The sequence below is a fragment of the Lepidochelys kempii genome, chromosome 3 (genome assembly GCF_965140285.1).
Source record: "Lepidochelys kempii isolate rLepKem1 chromosome 3, rLepKem1.hap1, whole genome shotgun sequence".
NCBI lineage: Eukaryota > Metazoa > Chordata > Testudines > Cheloniidae > Lepidochelys > Lepidochelys kempii.
In genome coordinates this window covers 127,102,026-127,128,495 of record NC_136382.1, presented here as the reverse complement: position 1 = coordinate 127,128,495, position 26,470 = coordinate 127,102,026, and the positions used below count along the sequence as shown (strand labels likewise).

Sequence of the window (26,470 nt, the reverse complement as noted above, 5' to 3'; positions counted from 1 at the left end):
ACTGGTTTATGAATGTTATAATTCTTGACATCTGATTGCCCGTTGCCAATTGTGCCCACATATCTATTCAGGGGACACCATCACAGGGCCTAATAACATCAGCCACACTATCAGAGGCTCGTTCACCTGCACATCCACCAATGTGATCTATGCCATCATGTGCCAGCAATGCCCCTCTGCCATGTACATTGGTCAAACTGGACAGTCTCTACGTAAAAGAATAAATGGACACAAATCAGATGTCAAGAATTATAACATTCATAAACCAGTCGGAGAACACTTCAATCTCTCTGGTCACGCAATCACAGACATGAAGGTCGCTATCTTAAAACAAAAAAACTTCAAATCCAGACTCCAGCGAGAAACTGCTGAATTGGAATTCATTTGCAAATTGGATACTATTAATTTAGGCTTAAATAGAGACTGGGAGTGGCTAAGTCATTATGCAAGGTAGCCTGTTTCCTCTTGCTTTTTCCTACCCCCCCCCCCCCCCAGATGTTCTGGTTTAACTTGGATTTAAACCTGGAGAATGGTCAGTTTAGATGAGCTATTACCAGCAGGAGAGTGAGTTTGTGTGTGTATGGGGGTGGGGGGGATGTGAGAAAACCTTGATCTATGCAGGAAATAGCCCGACTTGATTATGTAAAGAGTTGTCACTTTGGATGGGCTAGCACCAGCAGGAGAGTGAATTTGTGTGGGGGGGTGGAGGGTGAGAAAACCTGGATTTGTGCTGGAAATGGCCCACCTGTTGATCACTTTAGATAAGCTATTACCAGCAGGACAGTGGGGTGGGAGGAGGTATTGTTTCATGATTTCTGTGTGTATATAAAGTCTGCTGCAGTTTCCACGGTAAACATCTGATGAAGTGAGCTGTAGCTCACGAAAGCTCATGCTCAAATAAATTGGTTAGTCTCTAAGGTGCCACAAGTACTCCTTTTCTTTTTGCGAATACAGACTAACACGGCTGTTCCTCTGAAACCTGTCATTATGCAAGGCACTGCATTTAGCCGTATGGAGTGGAAATCTATCAACTGCATGAAGAAACTTGTACAGATACAGACAGACATCATCTTCCTTTCCAAATGCAAACAGATGGACATCGTACCAAAAGGACTGAAGGTCAAAAATCCATTACAATCTACATACCACACAGACTATGCTGACAGCTTGTGCCTCACGCTCTCAAAGAAACTGCGGAATCACCTGATCAAGATCCTCTACAGCAAACAGGGAAAGATTAAGAATGAGCTCTCAAAAATGGATACTCTCATAAAGAACCAACCTTCCACACAAACTTCCTCGTGGCTGGATTTTACTAAAACTAGACAAGCCATTTACAACGCACACTTTGCTTCTCTACAAAAGAAAAAAGACACTAAACTTTCTAAACTACTACATGCTACAAGGGGCCACAGCAATGGTTCCCTCACCCCACCTAGCAATATTGTTAACCTATCCAACTATACTCTCAGCCCAGCAGAAGCAGCTGTTCTATCTCGGGGCCTCTCCTTCTGCCCCTCCACCCCCACGAACATGATACAGTTCTGTGGTGACCTAGAATCCTATTTTCGACGTCTCCGTCTCAAGGAATATTTCCAAAATACCTCTGAACAACATACTAATCCACAGAGGTCTCCCTGCCAACACTACAGAAAGAGGGATTCTAGATGGACTCCTCCTGAAGGTCGAAACAGCAGACTGGACTTCTACATAGAGTGCTTCCGCCGACGTGCACGGGCTGAAATTGTGGAAAAGCAGCATCACTTGCCCCATAACCTCAGCCATGCGGAACGCAATGCCATCCACAGCCTCAGAAACAACTCTGACATCATAATCAAAAAGGCTGACAAAGGAGGTGCTGTTGTCATCATGAATAGGTCGGAATATGAACAAGAGGCTGCTCGGCAGCTCTCCAACACGAGTTTCTACAAGCCATTACCCTATGATCCCACTGAGAGTTACCAAAAGCAACTACAGCATTTGCTCAAGAAACTTCCTGAAAAAGCACAAGATCAAATCCGCACAGACACACCCCTGGAACCCCGACCTGGGATATTCTATCTACTACCCAAGATCCATAAACCTGGAAATCCTGGGCGCCCCATCATCTCAGGCATTGGCACCCTGACAGCAGGATTGTCTGGCTATGTAGACTCCCTCCTCAGGCCCTACGCTACCAGCACTCCCAGCTACCTTCGAGACACCACTGACTTCCTGAGGAAACTTCAATCCATCGGTGATCTTCCTGATAACACCATCCTGGCTACTATGGATGTAGAAGCCCTCTACACCAACATTCCACACAAAGATGGACTACAAGCCGTCAAGAACACTATCCCCGATAATGTCACGGCTAACCTGGTGGCTGAACTTTGTGACTTTGTCCTTACCCATAACTATTTCACATTTGGGGACAATGTATACCTTCAGATCAGCGGCACTGCTATGGGTACCCGCATGGCCCCACAGTATGCCAACATTTTTATGGCTGATTTAGAACAACGCTTCCTCAGCTCTCGTCCCCTAAAGCCCCTACTCTACTTGCGCTATATTGATGACATCTTCATCATCTGGACCCATGGAAAAGAAGCCCTTGAGGAATTCCACCATGATTTCAACAATTTCCATCCCACCACCAACCTCAGCCTGGTCCAGTCCACACAAGAGATCCACTTCCTGGACACTACAGTGCTAATAAACAATGGCCACATAAACACCACCCTATACCGTAAACCTACTGACCGCTATTCCTACCTGCATGCCTCCAGCTTTCACCCTGACCACACCACACGATCCATCGTCTACAGCCAAGCTCTGCGATACAACCGCATTTGCTCCAACCCCTCAGACAGAGACAAACACCTACAAGATCTCTGTCAAGCTTTCTTACAACTACAATACCCACCTGCAGAAGTAAAGAAACAGATTGATAGAGCCAGAAGAGTTCCCAGAAGTTACCTACTACAGGACAGGCCTAACAAAGAAAATAACAGAACGCCACTAGCCGTCACCTTCAGCCCCCAACTAAAACCCCTCCAACGCATTATTAAGGATCTACAACCTATCCTAAAGGATGACCCAACACTCTCACAAGTCTTGGGAGACAGGCCAGTCCTTGCCTACAGACAGCCCCGCAACCTGAAGCAAATACTCACCAACAACCACATACCACACAACAGAACCACTAACCCAGGAACTTATCCTTGCAACAAAGCCCGTTGCCAATTGTGCCCACATATCTATTCAGGGGACACCATCACAGGGCCTAATAACATCAGCCACACTATCAGAGGCTCGTTCACCTGCACATCCACCAATGTGATCTATGCCATCATGTGCCAGCAATGCCCCTCTGCCATGTACATTGGTCAAACTGGACAGTCTCTACGTAAAAGAATAAATGGACACAAATCAGATGTCAAGAATTATAACATTCATAAACCAGTCGGAGAACACTTCAATCTCTCTGGTCACGCAATCACAGACATGAAGGTCGCTATCTTAAAACAAAAAAACTTCAAATCCAGACTCCAGCGAGAAACTGCTGAATTGGAATTCATTTGCAAATTGGATACTATTAATTTAGGCTTAAATAGAGACTGGGAGTGGCTAAGTCATTATGCAAGGTAGCCTGTTTCCTCTTGCTTTTTCCTACCCCCCCCCCCCCCAGATGTTCTGGTTTAACTTGGATTTAAACCTGGAGAATGGTCAGTTTAGATGAGCTATTACCAGCAGGAGAGTGAGTTTGTGTGTGTATGGGGGTGGGGGGGATGTGAGAAAACCTTGATCTATGCAGGAAATAGCCCGACTTGATTATGTAAAGAGTTGTCACTTTGGATGGGCTAGCACCAGCAGGAGAGTGAATTTGTGTGGGGGGGTGGAGGGTGAGAAAACCTGGATTTGTGCTGGAAATGGCCCACCTGTTGATCACTTTAGATAAGCTATTACCAGCAGGACAGTGGGGTGGGAGGAGGTATTGTTTCATGATTTCTGTGTGTATATAAAGTCTGCTGCAGTTTCCACGGTAAACATCTGATGAAGTGAGCTGTAGCTCACGAAAGCTCATGCTCAAATAAATTGGTTAGTCTCTAAGGTGCCACAAGTACTCCTTTTCTTTTTGCGAATACAGACTAACACGGCTGTTCCTCTGAAATGTGTCAAGAAAGAAACTTGTGCTGCCACTTGCACTGGCATTGCCGCCTCTGGTCCCATTCTCTGTCCCCTCCCCAAAGGACGCTTATCACAGATGCTTCTGTGGGCTGCAGTTCCCAGATGAACCACCTACAGATTCAGGGCCACGATCTCAGGATGACCTGAGATGACACATGAATGTCCAGGAGCTGGGAGACGTGACTGGCCTTCAAAGCATTCCTGCCTGTTCTGTGGAACTCCGCAGTGCAAATCCTGCAACACATGATGGTGATGCACTATGTAAACAAACAAGGAAGGGCCTGATCATCCCCTCTTCTGCCAAGAAACCATCAGGCTATAGAAGTGGTGACATCAACACAGGATAATCCCACTGGGTCTAAACCTCCTAGGGCTCAGTGAAGGCCTGGCAGACTTCTTAAGCAGTCACCCAGTGACCAACCACAAGGGGTCACTGAAGGAGTTTATCATAGACCTCATATTCTACCCCCATAATAGACTTATTCACCACAGGGGACAATGTCAAATGCATGAATTTCTGTTCCAGAAGAGGTGTGAGCCTGGGATTATTGCCAGATGCTTTTCTTTTGCAGTAATCTGGAGGATTCATATGTGCCTTGCCACCAATTCTCCAGGATAATGTCCAAGATCAGGAGGGACAAGGTTACAGACATCCTGGTAGACCCTTACTGGCCAAGACAGTTTTGGCTGTCAGACCTGCTACAGATGGCCCTGTGACATCCCATTCACCTCCTGGCCTGCCTGGACATGTCATAGAATCAAGGTCAGCAGCCAGACCTGCCATTGTTACACCTAATGGCTCAGATGTTGGCTGTTTGAACAGTACTGACAGAGACTGCTCCCTATAGGTTCAAAAGATTCCCATACAAAGCAGAAAATCCTCCACCAGGAAGACTTATGCCTCAAAGTGGAAAAGATTTTCTATATGGGCAGCCCAGCATGGTTTGCACCCAGTTGAGGCAGCAACACTGAAGATCCTAGACTATGCTGTTCCTGAAACAGGCAAAACTATCATTTAATTCTCTCAAAGTCCACTTGGCAGCATTATCTGTGTGTGACACTCTGGCACAGTCACACTCAATCTTCACACCCAAAGATACTGAAATTCTTTAAGGGCCTTCTTCATATTAGCCCTCCATTTAAGGACCTGACTCCCTCATGAGACCGCATTGTTATTCTTCTGAAGCATATGGACCCTCCCTTTTGAACCAGTGACAGAATACTCTGTGCACTCTTACCATCAAGAGGATCTTTGTGGTGACTGTCACCTCAGCTTGGAGAGTCAGTGAACACTAGACTCTCATGGCTGGACTGTGGTCTTTCATATGAACAAGGTGGTACTCAGACTACACCCCAATTTTATCCCCAAGGTGGTCTCAGACTTTCACCAAAAATCAATCAATTACCTTGCCAGTCTTCTTCCCAAAGCCACACTCACCAGTGGTAGAGAAGAAACAGCACACTTTAGACATATCCACAGCTCTGCTGTATTACCATAATGAAACCAAGCCAAGGTTTTGTCTGACTCGCCACTTTGTGATCATTTCTGGTTCGTCCAAAGGCCAAGCCATCTCACCACGATGAATTTCCAAGTGGATCATGTAATGCGTTTCCACCAGTTATCAGTTGGCTGGAGAGCCTTTCCATTTGAATATCCAGGCACATTCTATCAGAGCACAAGCTACATCTGTCACCTGCTTCAGAAACTTTCCAATCTTATGCTTTTGATATGGCAGCCACCAAGTTCAGGAGAACAGTTCTCCAGTCGCTGATGCAGCTGAAACGCTTCACTCCCACCATCCTAAGGGGAACTGATTGCTAGTCACCTACAGCAGGATCCATACTGACACATACTCAAAGAAGAAAGAATGGTCACTCTACAGAAACTGGTTCTTTGAGATGTTGTAGTCACTGTGGATCTCACAAACAGCCCTCCATCCTCACATTCAGAGTCCTTAAGTAACACAGGCTTCAAATGGCAAGAGAACTCAGAGTTTGGGACCACTCTCTCCTTTATGTCCTCACACAAGAGCTTGAGAAGGCACAAGGGCGCATGCACAGGCCAAACAGACACTGCTATTCAGCAATTTCCTATCTCACGCACATGAGGCTCATGTAGTCCTACAGAGGGAGTCACACTGACTATAGGATCTCGAATAACCACAATTACTCTAGGGTAAGTAACTGTTCTTTCTACTGTATTACAAAGATGAAGGGAATAAAATCGATATTCTGATTTTTATAACCTACATTTTGCTGAACTATTGAGGTGATATTTGTTGAAGCAAACATATTGGCTATTACTGGACCTAATCCAACATCTATTGAAATCAGTGGGAATCTTTCCAATGGCAGCTGAATCCGACCCTTTTTTAACAATTAACTCCATTTAAAATTTATATTCAATAGCTATGTTAAAAAGAAAGTTAAGGTTGCAAAGTCAAGCACTCAGAAGTTAGGACAGGCCAGAATTAGCCTTGCCGATCCAATCTTAATTTGTCTCCCTTGGCTTTAATGAGACATAGGCTCCAAAGCACCTAAAACCACTTTTGAAAATGGGACTTACACTCCTAAGTCACTTAGGCAGTCCTGAAAATTTTACTCACAGACTTTAATTATATGATCACATACTATTTTTTCCATAGGATCCTGGCCTCATTCAGTGCACAGAATGGTCAGTGCTCACTGTAGAGGTAGTTATTCAATATTATTTTTATGCTTAACCACACACCATTCAAACCCTGCACTGAATACAGAATTATTAATTTCCTCATGGGCATTTCCCTGGTGTTCTCATTGTAATGTCTGAGTCAACTTCATAAACACTGAGTGAATTATCTTTACACCACTTCCCTGAGGTGAGGGGTGGCATGAGACCCAATTTACAGTTGAGGAACTGAAGCACAGAGAGATTAAAGCCAAAAGTGTCGACTGATTTTTGGTGCCCAATTTAACATACCTAAGACCTGTTTTTTTTTTTCCAGAAAACTTAGCATTTTTATGGCACTTTATATGTTCAAAGCACAGCTCCCATTGACTTCAGTTGCAGCTGTGAACTATCAGCACTTCTGCAAATCTGGCCAAAGTGTCTCAAGTTGGGCAACCATAAAGTAAGGAACACACAGGTAGTGACCACCTGGGGGAAATGTGGTTTAAGTGACTTGCCCAGCATCACATAAGCATTCTGTGGCACAGTGAGGGATAGACTCCAGTTCTCCAGTGTGGAATTCAGCTGCAATTCACCACAAGACCAAGTTCTGAAAATATTGGCTAGATTTTCTCCATTATGATGGGAAGTAGTTGAGGATCAAGGTTTTAAAGCTTGATGCTTACTGTGATAATAAAGAGATTGAGAAGGAGGGAAGTATTAATTATAGCAGAAGAACAGTGAAGAAAAAGTTTAGTTTTTAAAGCCAAGGCAAAGCAAAATACTGTAGAAAGGGAGTTATTGTCTTTCACTAATATAAATATTTTAATAGTATTAAGCTTTCATTAATATTATTAATATCCATCAATATTAGTAATCTTATTAATAAACCAATAAATTAATATTATTAATGCTTTATTTATTTATCAGTATTATGAATCTTGCATTAATATTACATTAACATTACCAGGCGTTTCTGGGGTACTGGTGAAGAGCTTGTTGTAAATATCTGTGTTGGGTCTAATGACATGAGAATTAAAAGGCAGGATGATTACAATAATGTTGCTAGTAATGAGTGGAGGAGTATTTAAATGAACTGGATAATTGATCTAAATATTTGACAGAAGGCAGTACTTAAAAGGAGTACTTTGGCTTAATAGATCTTAGCCCATGCTGGGCTAGGTATAACAGTCCATAGTTAACCAAAGATAGGATCAGACATTCTGGCACAGAAAACCCCTGGAAAATTAAATGAAGCATGGTAAAATAAAGAAACGGCTATATTATGGATCAAACACTTGTTTTCAATTGCTTGTTCAGAAGTTTAATGATCCAGAAAGCATTTGTATTGTCCACCAACGTGTTTCTAACCCTGGCAAATTGCAAGACACTAGACTTCAAAAATCACTTTATTCTGATTATAATCTTGCTTTTCTTTCCACTTTACTTATGATATTTTAACAAACAGTATTTCATGAAACCACAAGAATACTTCCTTAAAGCTATAGCAGTCCTTCAGATAATGAATACTAAAATAATAACAGAATTAAAACGAGGGTGAGAGGGAGGGGAAGAAAAGGAAGATAGTAATCCCAGTTATCTAAATTTTGACGGTCTGATATTTTACAGTGATAGAAATGTAGGGCTGAAAGGGACCTCCAGAGGTCATCTAGTCTATTTCTGCCCCTCCCACCACCTCACCTCATTGGGCCAGGACTAAGTATATCTAGACCATCACCGAAAAGGGATTGTCTAACCTGTCATTAAAATCCTCCAATGGCAGGGATTCCACAGCCTCCCTTAGTAACCTGCTCCAGTACTTAGCTATCCTTATAGTTAGAAAGATTTTTCTAATATCTAACCTAAATATCCCTTGCTGCAAACTAAGCCAAATACTTTTTTTTCTGACCTACAGTGGACATGGACAAAGGGTTGAGCACCATCAGCTTTATGATGACCTCATACATATTTGAAGACTGTTACCATGATCTATCTTGGCCTTCCTTTCCTTCTACTAAACATTCCCATTTCTTTTGACCTGTCTTCATATGTCATGTTTTCTATGCCTCTTATCATTTTTGTTGCTCTCCTCTGGACTCTGCCAACTGTATTTATATCTTTGTTAAAGTCTGGTGCCCAAAACCGGATGCTGTACTCTAGCTGAGGCCTCACCAGTGCTGAGTGTAGAGCAGAACAATTACCTCCTGTATCTTACATATGACACTTCTGCATTCCAGAATGACATTTGCCTTTTCACAACAGCATCACATTGTTGACTTATGTTCAATTTGTGATCCACTTGTAAAGTATTAGAGCTTAAAACAAATGTTTTTTGGAATAAAGTATGTGTTTCATTGGTTTCCCCTGTCTACCACGTTCTGACTCAGATATAGAACAACCTATACCTTTTGCTGTAAACTTGATCTGAGGGCAATAACACTGCTTTTGTAGCATTGCTCCCTGATTGAACACGAGTGCCAGACTGCAGAGCGGTGTACTTTTCAGTCCCTGAAATGGATAAATGGAATATCCAGGCAAACAAACATTGTGGGAAAGAAAAGGACCAGTGGGGAATGTTAATGCATCAAAATGCCAGGAATTTTGGAAACAAGAGGGCCTGATTCTCAAGGCGCTTTCATACCAATCAGGCAGCGTAAATGAGCCTTACGATGATCTTAAGGCCCCTTTACACAGTGAGAGCAATATAAAGGGGCCTTAGTGTAACTGGAAATTCAGGTCAAAACAGTATCAATTGAAAGCATGTTTCAATAAAGCTCAGGTTACAGCCAAAAAGGTAATATTACACTTTCCTTAAAAAACCCTGAAGAAGATGGGCACTGAATTGAGATATACAAAATGTATTGTTCTGTCATACAGCACTTTACCAAAATAACAGATCTGATCATTGTGATGGATTTCCCACTCTGTCACAAGTTTTGGATGAACTACACGTTGCAAGTGACTCCATTAAATTGATTTTGAGTTCCTGCTGAAAGTAAAGCTATTATCCTCAGAAACTGAAAATCTGGAAAGCCTTTCTTTTCATTCCGAATGGCTAAATTAGCAACTTTAAAATTTCCTCTGGACCCCTTTCCTACCCAGCAAGTTATCAAGGCCCCCTTCATCCATAGGGATTCAACAATCAAAATTAAATACCAGGAAAATAGTATAAATATAGTTGTTGTTTTCTGACATTTTAGGCAGCTGAATAACATAGCATTAAAGTAACCTTAGGTGGTTGTTTTCTCCCTTGTTAAGATGCGCTGTTTTGATATAACCCATTTGCTTCACTGAATATATTTAAACGGCCTGTTTAGTTTAAGTGAAAATAGTGCTCAGTGCCTACTCCTCTTGTATCCTCTGAACAAATCTCACAGCAGCCCACCATTTGGAAATCAGTGGGTTAAAAGATTAAATGTAAGCTGCTTGAGGCCTAATTCTGTAAAGAGAGCTGCATGGGTCAACCTCTATAACCCAGCAGACTCCCATGGACTTTAATAGGAATACTTAAGAGCATGAGGTTCTGGCTGTGCAGATCCCTTTGCAGAATCCAAGCCTTAATGGAAAAACTGATGGTGAGTAAAAGAAACAAAGGGAGAAAAATGTTGCCCGGTGGTTGCGCGTGTTGCATGCTACCATTATGTACCCTATGGAATATTCATCTTTTAATCAAACATCTGTCAATCCACATGAATTTAGATACACTGATTATCTTGGTCTCTTTGTGTTTCCCTTCATCAAAAAAAATATTTTATAGCACTATAGGTGTACGTGGCATTGGATAGTAGTGGAAATCTGATGAGGAAATATGAGTGCTGAATACAGAGCACTCACCTTCCCTTTGACTTCAGTGGCATGAGGAGTACTCATCTCTTGTTAAAATTAGGCAATTTTAAGGACACTAGCAATTAAGGCCATTAAGGCAATTAGGCCATTCTAAAACTCGGTAATAGAATACACTCACTGGAGATAGGCTTTCAAACTACGAAGTTCACAACAACAGATTTTTAACTTGTCAGAGCTCTGGGATGTTCAGATCTGGGGATTGGTTTAAGTTCCATAGTGGTAGCCATGTTAGTCTGTATCAGCAAAAACAATGAGGAGTCCTTGTGGCACCTTAGAGACTAACAAATTTATTTGGGCATAAGCTAAACAAATTTCCATGTAAATGGCATGGTATGTTTCTTTGGTGTACATGGCAATCCTTCTCTAACTGAAGTAGTTGGCTTATTGTCTTCATTTGTCTTCAATTCTACAATTTTATTGAAAAATAATAAAAACACTCAAAATGTTTTCATTCATGTTAAGTCATTTAAAGAAATGAGACTGTGGTATTCAAATACACCACTGAAGAGGGAAAAGGTTGATGATAGACTGATACTAATATCAGAATCCCTGTCAGAAGGATGAGTCATTTCTGCCACACAATAGGGAAGTGTTCCTAAGGCAATAGCCGGGGCAATTGTGAAGGGGCAAGGGATGGAACTGCAGGAGCAAAGAATAGAGGCAGAGAAACATCTGTCATGCCCATCCTAGGGAATGTTACCAGCTGGTCACAGACTCAGGGCCATAACTGTGTCCTTTGAAACCGTAGGATTTTTCCCATTCATTTCAGGGAGACCTGGATTTGGCTCTCAAATTTCGACATTGTGTAATGAAGAAGCATTATTACACATTATGAAGTTATCACTTATCTTTGTACACAAAACGTATTCTTCCCTGTTATTTCTTCTAAACACATTTGCTGGTCCTGATACTCTTCTGATGCTGGGTTTATATTAGTGTAACTCGGTTGTTTTCAGTGGAGTTTCCACTTAGCTATACTAGTGTCAGTGAAATCAGAAGCAGACCTGCGATATATGTTTAGTAGGCAATCTGGACTGTGCCTTGAATTTGGATGATGTTTGAAAATTCCTAATAAGAAATCCATGGAACAAGATTTGTAGCTGTCCACGTTTTTGTATTTACTGATTTCTGGCAGCAGCCTGTTCTGTGTTCAGAATACCAGGGGGAACAAATCAAAACTGTAAACACACCTATTGGGTCAGTTTGCCCATGAACATGGCTGACAGCCCTGCATGTAATATGCAAGCAATATTTGTTTTTAATACCTAGTCATGAGGCAATGTTTAAGCAGGCTGTCAAATGGAGTTCTTGATCAGTGCACTTTAGCAAACATAATGTCTTGTGTGCATCGAAAGCAGATGTCACATTTACAAAAGCTTGAGTTGACAAGACATTTTACAAAACTGCTTGTTAGGAAGTACACGTATTGCAAATAAAAGGCTTAGTCCGCTGGGGTGCTGAGCACCCACAGCAAGGTACTCAGTGTCCTCAGCTCCCACTAATTTCAGTAGGAACTGAGATGCTCAACACATCTGGAGATGCTCAGCGTCTCACAGGAAATGGCTTCAAAATTGCAATGCGGAATCTTCATCTCCAGGTGTTACTTTCCCCCATGGAAGAATGAAAGATGCTATTAATAAAAACAAATCAACCAATCACATGGCACACTCAGTCAAATCTGAAGGTTGTTTAATTATTACTGAACACCTGCTAATTTCCCTCAAGCCAGTAAACTAAACGTGCTGAAAGGAATAAACAAGAAAGATGTTAAATGAAGTCATAAATCAAAAGTAATGAAAGAATTAGACATGTGCCACCAAACCCCATGAAGTTTTGCTAAATAATCAATAGAATACATAAGAAACATAAGAAAGTTGTTAGTGAACAAAAAGTATCTATGACATTGGTGTGTTTGGTGCCAATACAAATGAGAACCAGGTGTCTCAAAATGGGCACCCAACGCTTTGAGGTACGCAAAATCAACTGACTCTTTGTGTAAATTTGAGCCTAAACTATGTGCACCAGAGTTTCCCCATCTGTAAACTGGAGTTAATAAAACGTAACTCTCACATGGTGGCTACAAATGTAAACGTGTAAGTGCTAGGTAACAGTAATACCATTGCCCCCATGTCAGGAAGCCCTTTGGACTCCTAGTCCTGCCTGGTTTTATTCTGTTCTCTCTCTCTATTCTATTCTATGCTTTCTCTTCTCTCTCTCTCTCTCTCTCTCTATTCAGGCTCTTAGATCACACTCATTATTGTAGTACCTGAGCACTGGTCTACACTGGGGGTGGGGAAGATCGATCTAAGTTACGCAACTTCAGCTATGTGAATAATGTAGCTGAAGTCAACTTACTTAGATCAGCTTACCGTGGTGTCTCCACCGCAGTGAGTCGACTGCTGCCACTCCCCCATCGACTCTGCCTGCAGAGTACAGGAGTAGACTAGATGTGATAAATCGATCCCCGCTGTATCGATCGCTGACCGCCAATCCGGCGGGTAGTGAAGACATACCCTTAGTGCCTTCCAGTAGTGCATTAAGCAATGTACTAACATCTGGCACATGTACCTGGTTGATGCACACTACAAGAAGGATGTGGATAAATTGGAGAGAGTCCAGCGAAGGGCAACAAAAATGATTAGGGGTCTGGAACACATGACTTATGAGGAGAGGCTGAGGGAACTGGGATTGTTTAGTCTGCAGAAGAGTAGAATGAGGGGGGATTTGATAGCTGCTTTCAACTACCTGAGAGGTGGTTCCAGAGAGGATGGCTCTAGACTGTTCTCAATGGTAGAAGAGGACAGGACAAGGAGTAATGGTCTCAAGTTGCAGTGAGGGAGGTTTAGGTTGGATATTAGGAAAAACTTTTTCACTAGGAGGGTGGTGAAACACTGGAATGCGTTGCCTAAGGAGGTGGTAGAATCTCCTTCCTTAGAAGTTTTTAAGGTCAGGCTTGACAAAGCCCTGGCTGGGATGATTTAATTGGGGATTGGTCCTGCTTTGAGCAGGAGGTTGGACTAGATGACCTCCTGAGGTCCCTTCCAACCCTGATATTCTATGATTCTATGATGCAGGGTCTATTTCACTTCACTAGAAAGGATAATTGTGACCAGATGCGTAACACAATTAATATTAACAACAAAGAGGAAGGAATACAAGCAAGAATAGGGACAGAACGGGTTAAAGAATATTTAGATATGTTAGCTATATTCAAGTTGGCAGGGCCTGATGATATTCACCCTAGAGTACTTAAGGAACTAGCTGAGGCAATATCAAAACAATTATTTTGTGAGTTCATGGAGAACGGGTGAGGTCCAACAGGACTGGAGAAGGGCAAACAGAGTACCTATCTTTAAAAAAGGGAACAAAGAGGACCTGGGAAATTATAGAGCAGTCAGCCTAACTTCAATACCTGGAAAGATACTGGAACAGATTAAACAATCAGTTTGTAAGCACATAGAGGATAATAGGGTAATAAGTAATAGCCAGCATGGATTTGTCAAGAACAAATGCCAAACCAACCTAATTTCCTTGACAAGGTTGTACAGGCCTAGTGAATAAGAGGGAAACTAAAAAGATGATATATCTTTATTTTTAGTAAGACTTTTGACACAGTCCCACATGACAGTATCATAAGCAAACTAGGGAAATGAGGCTTACATAGAAGTACCATAAAGTGGGTGCACAACTGGTTGAAAAACCATGCACAACAAGTAGTCACTGATGGTTTGCTGTCACACTGGGACAACATATCTACTGGGGTCCCATGGGGTTCAGTCCTTGGTCCACTACTGTTTAGTATTTTCATTAATGACTTGGATAATGATGTGGAGAGTATGCCTATAGCATTTGCAGATGACAGCAAGCTGAGAGGCTTGGGAGCATTTTGGATGACAGGATTAAAATTCAAAATGACCTTGACAAATTAGAGAATTGGTCTGAAATCAGCACAATGAAATTCTGTAAAGACAAGTGCGAGGTACTATACTTAGGAAAATCAAATGAACAACTACAAAATGGAGAATAACTGACCAGGCTGCAGTAATGTTGAAAAGGAACTGGGGGTTATAGTGGATCACAAATGTAATGAGGCACAACAGTGTGATGCTGCTGTGAAAAAGGCTATTATTCTGGGGTGTATTAACGGGAGTGTTGTATGTCAGACACAGGAAGCAACTGTTGTACTCTACTCGGCACGGGTGAGGCCTCAGCTGGAGTACTGGGCCCAGTTTTGGGTGCCACACTTTAAGAAAGATGTGGACAAAATAGAGAAAGTCCAGAGCAGAGCAACAAAAATGATAAAATGTTTAGAAAACCTGACCTATGAAGAAAAGCTGCAAAAAATAGGCCTGTTTATGAGAAAAGAAGATTTGGGGAGGGATCTGATAAGTCTTCAGGTATGTTAAGGGCTGTTATAAAAGATGGTGATCAATTGTTCTCCATTTCCACTGAAGGTAGGAAAAGAAGTAATGGGCTCAATCTGCATCAAGGGAGATTTAGGTTAGATATTGGGAAAAGCTTTCTAACTATAAGGATAATTAAGTGTTGGAATAGTTTACCAAGGGAGGTTGTGGAATCCCCTTCTGTGACACAATTGAGCCAGGATTTATTCACAGTTTGCTGGTTGACTGAGGTTCACGCTTCCAGCAATGGTAAAATAGTTTCAAGTGATTCTCGAGTAAAGAGGCTGGGGACTGTTAAAGAAAGTATAGTTTTATTGTTTTCTGTTGTTTGTTTTGGGTAAGGGACATAGAGCAAAGGAAGGTGTAAAGAAGAGTAAGCCGTAGAGAAGGCAGGAAGAGCAAAGAAACAGATGCTGAGCTCACCAAGAAGCAGTTAGAAGAGCTGTGTGCAGTGAGCTCTATCAGCGGCTGATCAGAAGAAATAGGAGCCGGGGGCCATGCCACACTCATATGCCATGAGGCAAGATGGGGCACTGCTCCAAACTGGGGAAGGGGTCCCTTTTTCTCCTACAGGGCATGCAAGAGATCAAGCAGATGGTTCCACAGAGGTGGCAGATGATCCAGCAGAGGTGGCAGCAGTGGCAAGAGTATTAGAGCTGTGGAGGCTGGAGTGGAAAAGGCTGCTAGTGGAGGAGAGACAGACAGAGTTGAAGGCTTAGTGTCAGAGTAAGGAGACAGTGCTGGAGCAACAGAAGCTTGCTGACCAGGACAAACGCAAGCAGCTGTAGCAGAAGAGGAGTGGCAAGTTATGCCCATGGAACCCAGGAGAAGGACATAATGGGGTGTGCCTGACAGAAGCTAGCAGATGTGGGTATGATGAATCCCATTACCCTGCCTGTAGCCTGAGTCATTATGAACACTAAAGGTTATTCCAGGATTCTGACTGTGGAAATGCAAAGAAGTGTGTGTTGTGTTGTTTTCTGTAATGAGGTATCAGGATTGAGGCCAAGAGCTCAGATACAAATGTACTATAGCCAGACACAGTGGTCAAGGCAGTAAACCCTCAATGGGGAAACTGAGTCAGTGTTTGGTAGGTCTGGGGCAAAGCTGAAAGGAGCTAGGGTCCAGGATCTGCTAGGAGTGATGGGACCCTGGCACAACTAGGTCAATAGCTGTGGGCCTGCAGTCTGCTGAGAGTGGTCAGCCTCTGGTAAAGCTGTGGGCCAGCACTCCGCTGGGAGCAGGGCCAACTCCGGATGGAAAGAGATCCAGTTTCACACCTTGGATTGACAGAACTCTCTACTGGCCTGGGTGACCCAGACGGGTGTGAAGCAAGTACTGGGGTAGCAGGGATATTAAGAAGGGCAAAAGGTGCCCCTTAGTTTATGGACTCAGGAGAACTTTGAATGGATGCCTGCAGGGGAGTCAGTAGCTAATCCGACTGGTGGTTCACTACTGTGTGTCAGCAACTCTTGTCATGGCTGACATACTCACTATATCTAACGCACTGTTGTCATGGTATATGCCCCAAAAGGTGCCATGTGAGATATCACTGGAAAACTTCACACTTCCAGCAATAGTAAAATAGTTTCAAGAGATTCTCGAATAAAGAGGCTGGGAAATGTTAAAGAAAGGCTATAGTTTTATTGTTTTCTGATTGTTTGTTTGTTTGTTTTGGGTAAGGGGCATAGAGCAAAGGAAGGTGTAAAGAGAAATAAGCAATAGGGAAGATCATTAATATTCTTACATATGTAGGTTTGGGTTGTGTACAAAGAGTGATGGACATGTGCTAGAAGTATGTTTGGGCTTATGCATTGCTTGCCAAACAGTCTGCTGTAGACAAAAGAATATGCGTTTGTCTGACCAGCCTGGTTGTCAGGTCGAGACAATGAAGGTGCATTTACATAAAATGTAAACAAAGCTATCAATTATCCAGAGAGTGGGGCCAGTAGCTTCTTGTGGGGGTCTGAACTCAAATGATAAGTATCAACTAATTGTATACAATATTACTGTGTTATAAAGTGTATTGAGTAACGTCTTTTGTGAAAGTCAGTGACATGCTGGTGATTAATATCGTTGTGAAACGTACATATTAACACTATATGAGGAATTATGGATATTCGATGATATTATGCTTTAAATTCTGTGACCAAACACAGGGAAAAACAGGTTTCCCCCAGACTAGAGGGAAGGCAGCATTTTGGAATCAAAACAATGAAAGCCTCATTTACACACAAATTAGCACAAGGATGGGATGTGCACAGGAAGGAAAGAACAACATGAGATCATCCTGCCTCTTAAAACAGAGTCAATGAACTCTGAGTGATATAAGGGGAAACAGAGAGCCATTTTGGCATCTGTCACCTAGAAAGACAAGGAAATCCGGCACTTTGTATGTTTGTGGACAGTCCTGACTGAGAGAAAGTCAGCCATGGCTGGAAAAAAGAAAAATCAGTAAGAAATCTACCTTGAACAAAGAGAGTAGCTGATAAGTTAGGTCTTATGCATTAGAAAGCATATTTTTACTTTTATTTGCTTGTAACCATTTTTGTTCTTTGCGCATGAATTCACTTAAAACCCATTTCTTTTTGTTAATAAACTTTTCTCTTTTAAACTAAATCAGCCGAGTGCTGTGTTTGAATTGAAGTGATTGTTAGCTCCAGTTAAAGTAATAAGCTGTGCTTTTGTCTCTTCAAAGGAACGACGGAACTTATTACTCCTCTGAGTGTTCCAGGTGAGGGCTGGACACTCCATGGCAGGGGAAAATTCAGGACTGGGAGTGTGTTGGGTTCACTCTGCAAGTAGTAACTAAGGCTGGTGGAGACCAGTGTCTGGCTGTTGTGTTGTAAGCAGGCTGCTAGGGTCAGAGTGCTGATCAGGGCTGCACAGCACAGACACTCAGGGTTTCTGGACTGTGAGCCACAGCAGCTGAGCATTGAAGGCACCCAGGGTTACAGGGAAGGCAGTGACACAACCTCTCATTCATCTGGGTTGAACCCCAAAGTATTACACCATCATTAGCAGTTTTTAAGAACAGGTTAGAGAAAACACCTGTCAGGGATGGTCTAGACCAGCAGTTTTCAAACTTTTTGAGCTGAAAGCCTCCCTTTGAGTTACAATTTTTGGTGGCACCTCCCCAATCCAGACAAAATAGAGAGGAAAGGAGAGTCAAGGGGTGGAAGTGGCACTCCCCCCCTGAACCCTGCTGCGTAGGGTTGCCCCAAGCCACCTGCCATCACTGCCCCTGCCAAACATTCCTCTGTGCCCTTCTGGGGGACATGCCCCACAGTTTGAAAACCTCTGGTCTAGGCATACTTGGTCCTACCTCAGTGTGGGAGGATGGATTAGATGACCTCTTGAGATCTCTTCCAGCTCTACATTTCAATTATTCGATTTTCTTATCTAATATGAAGCATGAGAGACTGGCCATGCAGACCTGACACAAGCATACAATCAAAACTCACATGTTCAAGGGTTTTTCTTTCCTGGGTGTGATGTTTGCATTAACAAAATGTCCTTGTATATTTTTGTGATGGTTTAAACAATTTCTGACATTTCTAAATTTTTTCAGGGGCAAGGGAGGGATATGTTGTTGGTGGTTTTAAAGAATACAGCATGTTCCTCTGGCTTGACTTTATTTTGACTCTTTCTTCTTGTTGTCTTGGCAGGTGCTGGCCTCGATGGAGTTGAAGAAATTAAACGGCACCTGTTCTTTGTTACTATAGACTGGAATGTAAGTAGAGCAATATTGTTGCTAATTGTAGTCTGGAATTAGGTAGATTTAGCAAAGGCCAGCTGGAAATTGAGTCTATCATGTAAAAACAAAACAAAACAAAAAAAGCTTACTGGAGTGAGATCTACCATAAAGGGCCCATGAATTAAAGCCTTTTGATTCGTATCCACATTCCTGCTTTTACATGAAAGAAAATAAAGGTCCATTTAGCATCTGCAGCTTTTTCAAACTTTTTGTTTCTGTTTTATCTAATCAGCTGGCTCATTATGATGTAATTTGAATCACTTTCCAGAGGTTCAAAGAATAATTACCACATTACACTCTGAAGAACTTAATGTACTGATCCCAGGAGTTGGATTAGAATGTAATGGAGCAGCTCTAAATGAAGGCGTTCCTGTGACATTTCATACTAATTCAAAACAAAGCTTAAGGCTTTGGTTGGAAAAAGACACAGCAGGGGAAAGCTATCTGTTCCTTTGGATTCTTCCATTGTTGTGCTCTTACATTTTAATAAATATAACAGTTGAGATTAGAAGTGTTTGACATGATGCATGGAATTGTAACCAATCATTTGCCTTTTTGCAGTCCATTTCATCCCATAATGAAATTAACAGCAGAGCTCAGCTAAGCATTTGATTCAGACCTCACAGAGATTCAAAATAAGCCTCGGCACAAGTTTCAACTTATGAACCAGCATTAGTGTTAATACAGATTTTGTCCAGATCTACAAAGTTTGAGTTAAAGCTGGATACACAAACTCTTTTTTGCTCTCTCTGAGTATCTGCCAGCATTCTGAGGCTTCTGCCTGGTAGAGCCTTTAAAACTCTCTAACCTAATTTTATCTGATGTAATTGGTTCCACAGAAATACCATAAATCACCCTAATATTAGAATTGTATTCAGTGGGGTATATCACATGGATCAAGTCACATGGCCACTACTCCCACTTCTGGTTTTAGTGAACCTGTGTGAACGCAGCTAAACCAATCAAACCCATCCCTTGTGTGTGGCTTCACAAAAGAGCTAATACCTGGGGGAAGCTGTGCTCATTTGAACCCAATTCATTTTCAAACTACAGCCACTGAGCGCCCACGAAAGATCGTTCTAATATTGAAAAAATTCACACAACTGCTTTGAAGTGAACTTTGAAGAGCTGGCTCGGCTCTTGCTAGTACCTCAGGAGCCAATAAAATGAAAGAAAAGTAGAGGTTTAGGTTTTCGTCTGCTGCCCAGCTGCCTTGCATCCCATTTTCTTAAGTATTAATTTCATGGATTCTCTTTTCCTTTCCACTACGTAAGATTTTATATAGCACTTTCCATTTCAAAGTATTTTTCGAACATTAAGGATTAGGTTGTATCTGGCCTTGCGAGAGAGAGAGTTCACAAAAGGCCATTCCTTACTGCATCCAGGTTTCTGCTTTTACACGGAAAAACAAAATCAGTATGATTTGAGCCAACATGAACCTTGAGATGAAACTGGGCCTTTGTTTTATTATAATGATACAGCCAGCTGTTAACAAGCCCTTCATGGATGAAAACAGAGAGGGGTTGGAGAACAGGAATGGATCTAGCCCAGATGTTTCATACTGGTGGCTATTTTGTTGCAGAAAAAGTCCCTGATATGTTCATTTTGTTCTTCAACCAAATATATGGTATGCTTTGCTTCAGCTTGCGGGCAGTCAGCAAACGTCAACAGTGATAAGCCAAGACTTCAATACTGATAGATTTTACTGCTAGAATATTTGAAGTCCTCAGTGGGGAAGGGACAAGGTGTCTCAGAAATTGCCTATCCCCTTTAACCCACTATGGCAGCTGTGATTGACAGGGACACTGCAGCTGACAGTCCAGAAATATTCAGGGATCATAGGGAAAGCATTTTCCATCAAAAGTCCTCAGGATAAAATTGTCAAAGACCAGAATGAATCTGAGTCTTCTGAGGCTTAGCACAAGGCTGATTTTTTGAAGCAAGCTTTTTCCCAGTACTGGAGTAGCATGGTGACCAGGCAAGCAACCACCACACTTAATCGCATTTGAAAAAGAGGCTCAAAATAGAAAGGAGAACTTTATAGATTCTTGTCTCAGATATGGTGCCCAGATACCATGGTGATGGGTGCTTTAGAAATGCAAATAGACAAATTACTAGTTTAGATCTTCATTTCACAACACTGTCAATTGAAGTCATTCACTTGGCTTTTGTTAGCAGTGGTTATTTCCTCAAGGACTGGAACAAGTTTCTTCACACATTGGGGTAGTTGTGGCATGGTATCCTGGTGTAAACCACCGCAATTCCATGTGAGGAAGCATCACATACTAACTTGTTGGGCAAGAATGGGTTAAAGTGTGTAAGCACACTGTCTGAGGTGACCTATTGTTTTGCTTCTAGAAAAGCTTTTTGACACTCACATGAGAAAACCCGCTTTTGACCAGACTGCAGTAAACAATTCAGCAGATGCAGCAGAGTTGCTATGTTTGGTACAAATCGGCTATAGTCGTTGATAAATCCCAGAAATGATCTAAACTGTGACACATCCTTTGGCGGGGGAGCTTCCAGGACTGTTCCTTCTCTTGAGATTTATGTAGGGCTTGTACATCAATAATATGCCCACAATAACCTATCATGTCCTTGAAAAATTAACATAGTATGCAATTAGCTCATACCCTATATTCTTCCAGATGTTTTAAGACCCCTTTCAGAGTTTCCAGATGTTCTTCATCACTTCTGCCAGTCACAATAATGTCATCCAGAGAACACTGTGTACTCAGAATACCTTGCAAAACTTGGTCCATTGCCACATAGCAGGAGCTGAAGCAATACCAAACACTAGTCTATTGAACTGGTACAAACCCGTTTGTGTGTCGATTGTGAGGTTTGCCTTAGACTCTCCCTCAACTTCCATCCATAGGTAGGCCTGTGACAAACCCATTTTGCTGAATCATTGTCCCCCTGCCAGTGGTGCAAAAATATCTTCAATTCAAGGCAGGGGGCATTTTTCAACTGTCAGTCCAGGGTTCATGGTGACCTTAAAAGCTCTACACACCCTTACTGCACCACTCTTTTTTACAATTGGAACAATAGCAGTTTCTCACTCAATCCCAGCCAGTATTGAAAGTATGCCCTCTCTTTCCAGATGTTCCAGTTCAGCATCTAACTTTGAGTAGATACCATAAGGGACAGATCGAGCTCTGTGAAACTTGGGCTGTGCCTTCTCATCTTGGATTGTTTTAGCCTTCATGGGTTTTCGAGTTCCTGGGCCCTCCTTGACTACTTCCGAAACCTGACTTAGTATCCCTCCAGCTGTTGTTCAACTGTTTTAGTGGAGTCTGCTGAGAGTGACTGCAGCATCTGTATAGATACCTAATCCAGTGTAATTTCTAAATTATATATAAGTCTAATAAACACTACTTATTGTTATACTCCACATTCACTTGCATCACTCCAATTGGCACTGTTTTTTCTCCCCTATAAGTTTTTAGTAACATCAGTTTCTCCTTCAGTTTGGTATTTTTAAACGTTTTCTCATATTTGAACGTGAGATAATAGAAACTGCAGAGCCTGTGTCCAATTCCACGTTAAGCATTTTTCCCACCACCCTGGGTACCAACCAGATTATGGAGTGGTCATTTTTGCGCACACTATCTATGTGCAGGCTGGCTACTCCATTCTCACAATCTGTCACTACTGCCTCTGTCCACATAGTGTACATTGATATTCATTTTTCTGTACTGATCTGATCTCTTCCTTATTTTTCTTAGTGCAAGAAACTGCTTGGATATGACCCTTTTTATTACAGCTTCTGCAATATGGATCTTTAAATCAGCAATCAGAAGGAACGTGGAAACCTTTTCCACACCAATAACATGTCTGTCCACTGAGCGTACTGGATCTGTGTCTGGAGTAAGGCCCTCAGCGGCATCTGTTCAGTACTCCTCATAGCCTAACAAGCCACCCAGGTTGCCTGATGGACCACCTTGCCTGAGGAAGCCAGCCAGGTGGTTCTTAAACATTACAGCAGCAGTAGCTTGCTGGCTGCTCAACTCACATGCCTACAGACTATCTGCCTTCCTGTGCTCATCTCTAAGTCCTGCTCCTGATCTGCTCCTCCACAGCTCCAGCCCAGACATGGTCCTTCACCCAGCTTCAACCCTGGGCTCTGGCATTCAGACTCTGACCACTAGCCTGACGCTTGCTCTGACCACTAGGCCTGGCTGCCTAGGACCCGGTCCACAGACACTCTTGCCGTGGGTTACAGATAGTTTAAACATTCGTATTTTTGTTTTAGTGCCAGTATGGAATTCTATTGCATCCCTTTTTCAATTTCCATTGCTACTCCCATTTCTACTGTGCATTTAAAGGTATGAGCTTCTTCTGTGTGCTTTCATTCAGCAGTCCATATACAAGTCTGTCCCTTATTGCCTCGCCAAGCCCATTCTTAAAAGCACAGTATTCTGATAATCTTTTTAACGCTGTCGCAAAGAAGGAAATAGATTCACCTTCAAACCAATTCCGCTTATGAAACCTGAACCTTTCTGCTGTAAGCAGGGGCTTGGGTGACAATCTTGAACAATTTGCACTATCTTTTTAAAGGTTTTGCAGGCTGGCTTCTCTGGGACAATCAGACTACATAATAAACTGTAGGTTTTTCCTCCGATCACACTCAGTAATGCTGCTGCATGTTTTGCTTGGGGATTCTCATTTACTTCAAAATACTCCTCCAGCCTCTCTAGATATGTGAGCCAGTCCTCCACAGCATTGTCAAAGGCCTCCATTTTTCCAATACCGCTTGCCATTTCACCTCGCTGCTGTTACTTTAGCTGCTGTTAGCTCTTAGGGACTGCAAGCAAGGTCACAGATTATCTTGCTACTTGAATACATAGAAGGTTCTTGACATCCCACACTCGTTGCCCATTGTTGTGTATTGTGGATGCAGCACAAATCCCTGATTATAAACCCAGACACATCCATATAGGTGGAGCCAGGATGGCTGACTGACTCTGTACTGCAAAGAGGTAGAAGAAAAACATAGTAACCACTATATAACAGCAAATTCAACATAAGCAACTGCTTAAGAAACTGTAACTGCAAATTCATATGAAGAGATTCAACTCTCCATTCAATACATTCAAATACATCACAAGCACCTTGGCAACTGTGCTAGGCAGAGTGAGGTCAGCTGCTTTTCTGTTGCTGTCTAAGGAGAGCTGAAGCACCAGGATCCCATCCTCCTAGCATGAGCAGTATGGGACAGCTGAATGCATTAGGAAGGCCAAGAGGAAGAGTGTTCTCTGTATCTGTCTTCAGCCCAGGGGCGGAAAGAGGAGGGTAGGCTGGGCTGTGCACATTTTGATATTTGCCAAGCTCCGCATCCACACTGCAATTTGGTGAATTCGCCCATTCCTCGTTCTTAGGCTGAGTGCATTTGATGCCATATTTCAGTCTAGGCTGCATTTTCATGGCTGAGTTACATACCCTTCTGAAGACAGACCCTTCACCACAGTTGGGCAAGTGGGAACAAGTACAGTAATATGAAAACTGAGCTATGAAGGCTTGATTCTCCACTGAACCCAAGTTCTGCTGAGATGCAGTGGAGGGGGGGGGGGGGGCTCTTAGGGAGCTGGTCACAGCTCCTTGATTCTCAGCTGCTTTTCCCCAGTGTGAAGTGAAGCTGCAGAGAAGTGAAGCTTTAACATATCCCACTGATGTAGAGTCCTTCAGGGACCTTGTGCCAGTGGAGAATCAGGTGTATTGGCACCTAGATCTGCCATGCCTCCTCACCCGGACACCCACCCTCCCTCCACTTATGGCAAAAGGGAGGGCTCTGGTGCTGGAGGCAGCAGAGCAGCCTTCACCAGCTTTATGCCAAAAGAGATTCCCCCTATACAAGGGCAATTCTCTAGTGCAAATCTCCAGCCACTTCAGGTGCACTCTGCATTGTGTAAACAACACACAGTGAACTTGACAGACTGAAAAATCTGGTCCATAGTGTTTATCCCGAAGCCAAAATTGTAGCCCTGGCCAATCTTTGTAAAAGCCTCCATACTACTGTTCCTGTCACTGCAATAACAGGGTCCTAAATCTGCACTTTCCAGGGTGACACAGACAAAGGCGTTTCTTCTGCAAATTTCCATCTCAGTGCTACAAGACATTCATCAGGCTACTGCAGCACAAATTCGGTAGATTCTCCTTTAAATAAATTGACATTCCTTCAGAGTAAAGGTCTGGGCTGAGATTTTAAAGGAGCTTGAGGGGGTTAGGTGCCCAACTCTCTCAGCAATTCATGTGCCTACAATCTCTACAACGTTTAGGGCCCATTTGTTCCCCAAGACAAATGGACACCACTCCCATTGACTTCAGCTGATTTAAAAGCAGCAGTGAGTCCGAGGGCAGAATTTGGGTCCCAAATTCTTTTTCTTATTATTTTCTCCTTCCAGATTGTGCTTATAGAAGCTTTGGCTTTTCACTGGGTCTATGAAATCCCTTTGTACAGCTCTCAGTCAGAAAAGATGGGCATGAATGGCTGTTTTTTCATCAGATGATCTAGAAAAAAAGTCTTGAGTTAGGACTCTATTCATCACGGGTGGGATTGATATATAAAGTAGGAGTGAATTTCTCTCCTTTCATCAGATCTGGCTGATAGGGTGGGAGTTCTTTTTCTTCCCTACTCCCTCTGTTTCCTTTACCAGAACATACATTCACCATAAAGGTCAAACTAAATTCATAATATAAATTAATTATAGACATTATCAACAGCAAAAACTGATCCAGGGATGTGAATTCTGGTGTCCTTTCTGTCATTTGCCATTAGTCTTGTTAAGGGCTGACATTTTAAAAGATATCTCAGCCTTTTGTCTGTTTATTGGATTTTTCTGTGACAGGTATATGTATCAAGGAAGTTTATTCCTGTCCTGTAAGTGCGTCACTGCAGAGAGCAGCATCTTTCTATTTCTGGAAGGTGTCTAAGGAATAACTCAATTCTTCATCAAAGACACTCGGCTCAGTGCAGGAAATTACTAAATAGTTCTTAATTAAATTAAATCATTTTCTTTTTCTTGATATCTGCCAGACGCATACATAGGGCATTTACATCTGTCTCTCTTTCATGTATCCATTTAAAAATGAATTGTGATAAATAAAGTGTTCATGAATAATGAGGGACAGATATGAGTCCCAAACACTTTATTGCCAGAGAAAGAAATGTCCAGTGACCACCCAAGTTTGCAACAGGGACTGAGGGCAAAGATATTAACAAAGCATAATAGCAACACATATTAAGTAGAACTGGTAGTAAAATCAGAATTTCCAGCCTGTGGGAAATCAAATGAAAATAACGGGACAAAAAATTGAACTATCAAAATTTTTGGCAGAATGGAAAGTTCAGAAAAATTTGAATTCAAAACATTTTGTTTCTACATTTCCATTAGAAACTAAAACTAAATGAGTTGACATCTCCAAATCAAAATGTTTCATTTCAACTTGGTTCAGCCTTAATCTGAGCTGCCACGGTGACTCATGGGAGCTGAATTTATGTGTCTCGTACCTCCATTTCCTGATGTGGGCCAGACTCCCTGGTCATACTACATCACCCATGATGCACAATGGTCACATGAGTTCCATGAGGCATGGTGTTGGTTCAACCAGAGGGGAGACTGTGGTGTGGCACAGAGGTGTAGTTTA

General features: G+C 42.3%; 1 protein-coding gene across 7 annotated transcripts in view; it reads left to right on the top strand.

Moving 5' to 3' along the window:
* The window catches only part of RPS6KA2 (ribosomal protein S6 kinase A2), a 476,226-nt gene that overhangs the window by 390,848 nt on the left and 58,908 nt on the right, over window positions 1-26,470 (top strand). For all 7 annotated transcript variants that reach the window (XR_012158128.1, XM_073337900.1, XM_073337901.2 and 4 more), the window contains one exon: window positions 18,735-18,799. Coding sequence is in view for 6 of the 7 variants with exons in the window: in XM_073337900.1 (XP_073194001.1) it covers window positions 18,735-18,799 (65 nt within the window). In the remaining variant the exon portion in view is untranslated. The remainder of the gene's footprint in view (window positions 1-18,734; window positions 18,800-26,470) is intronic.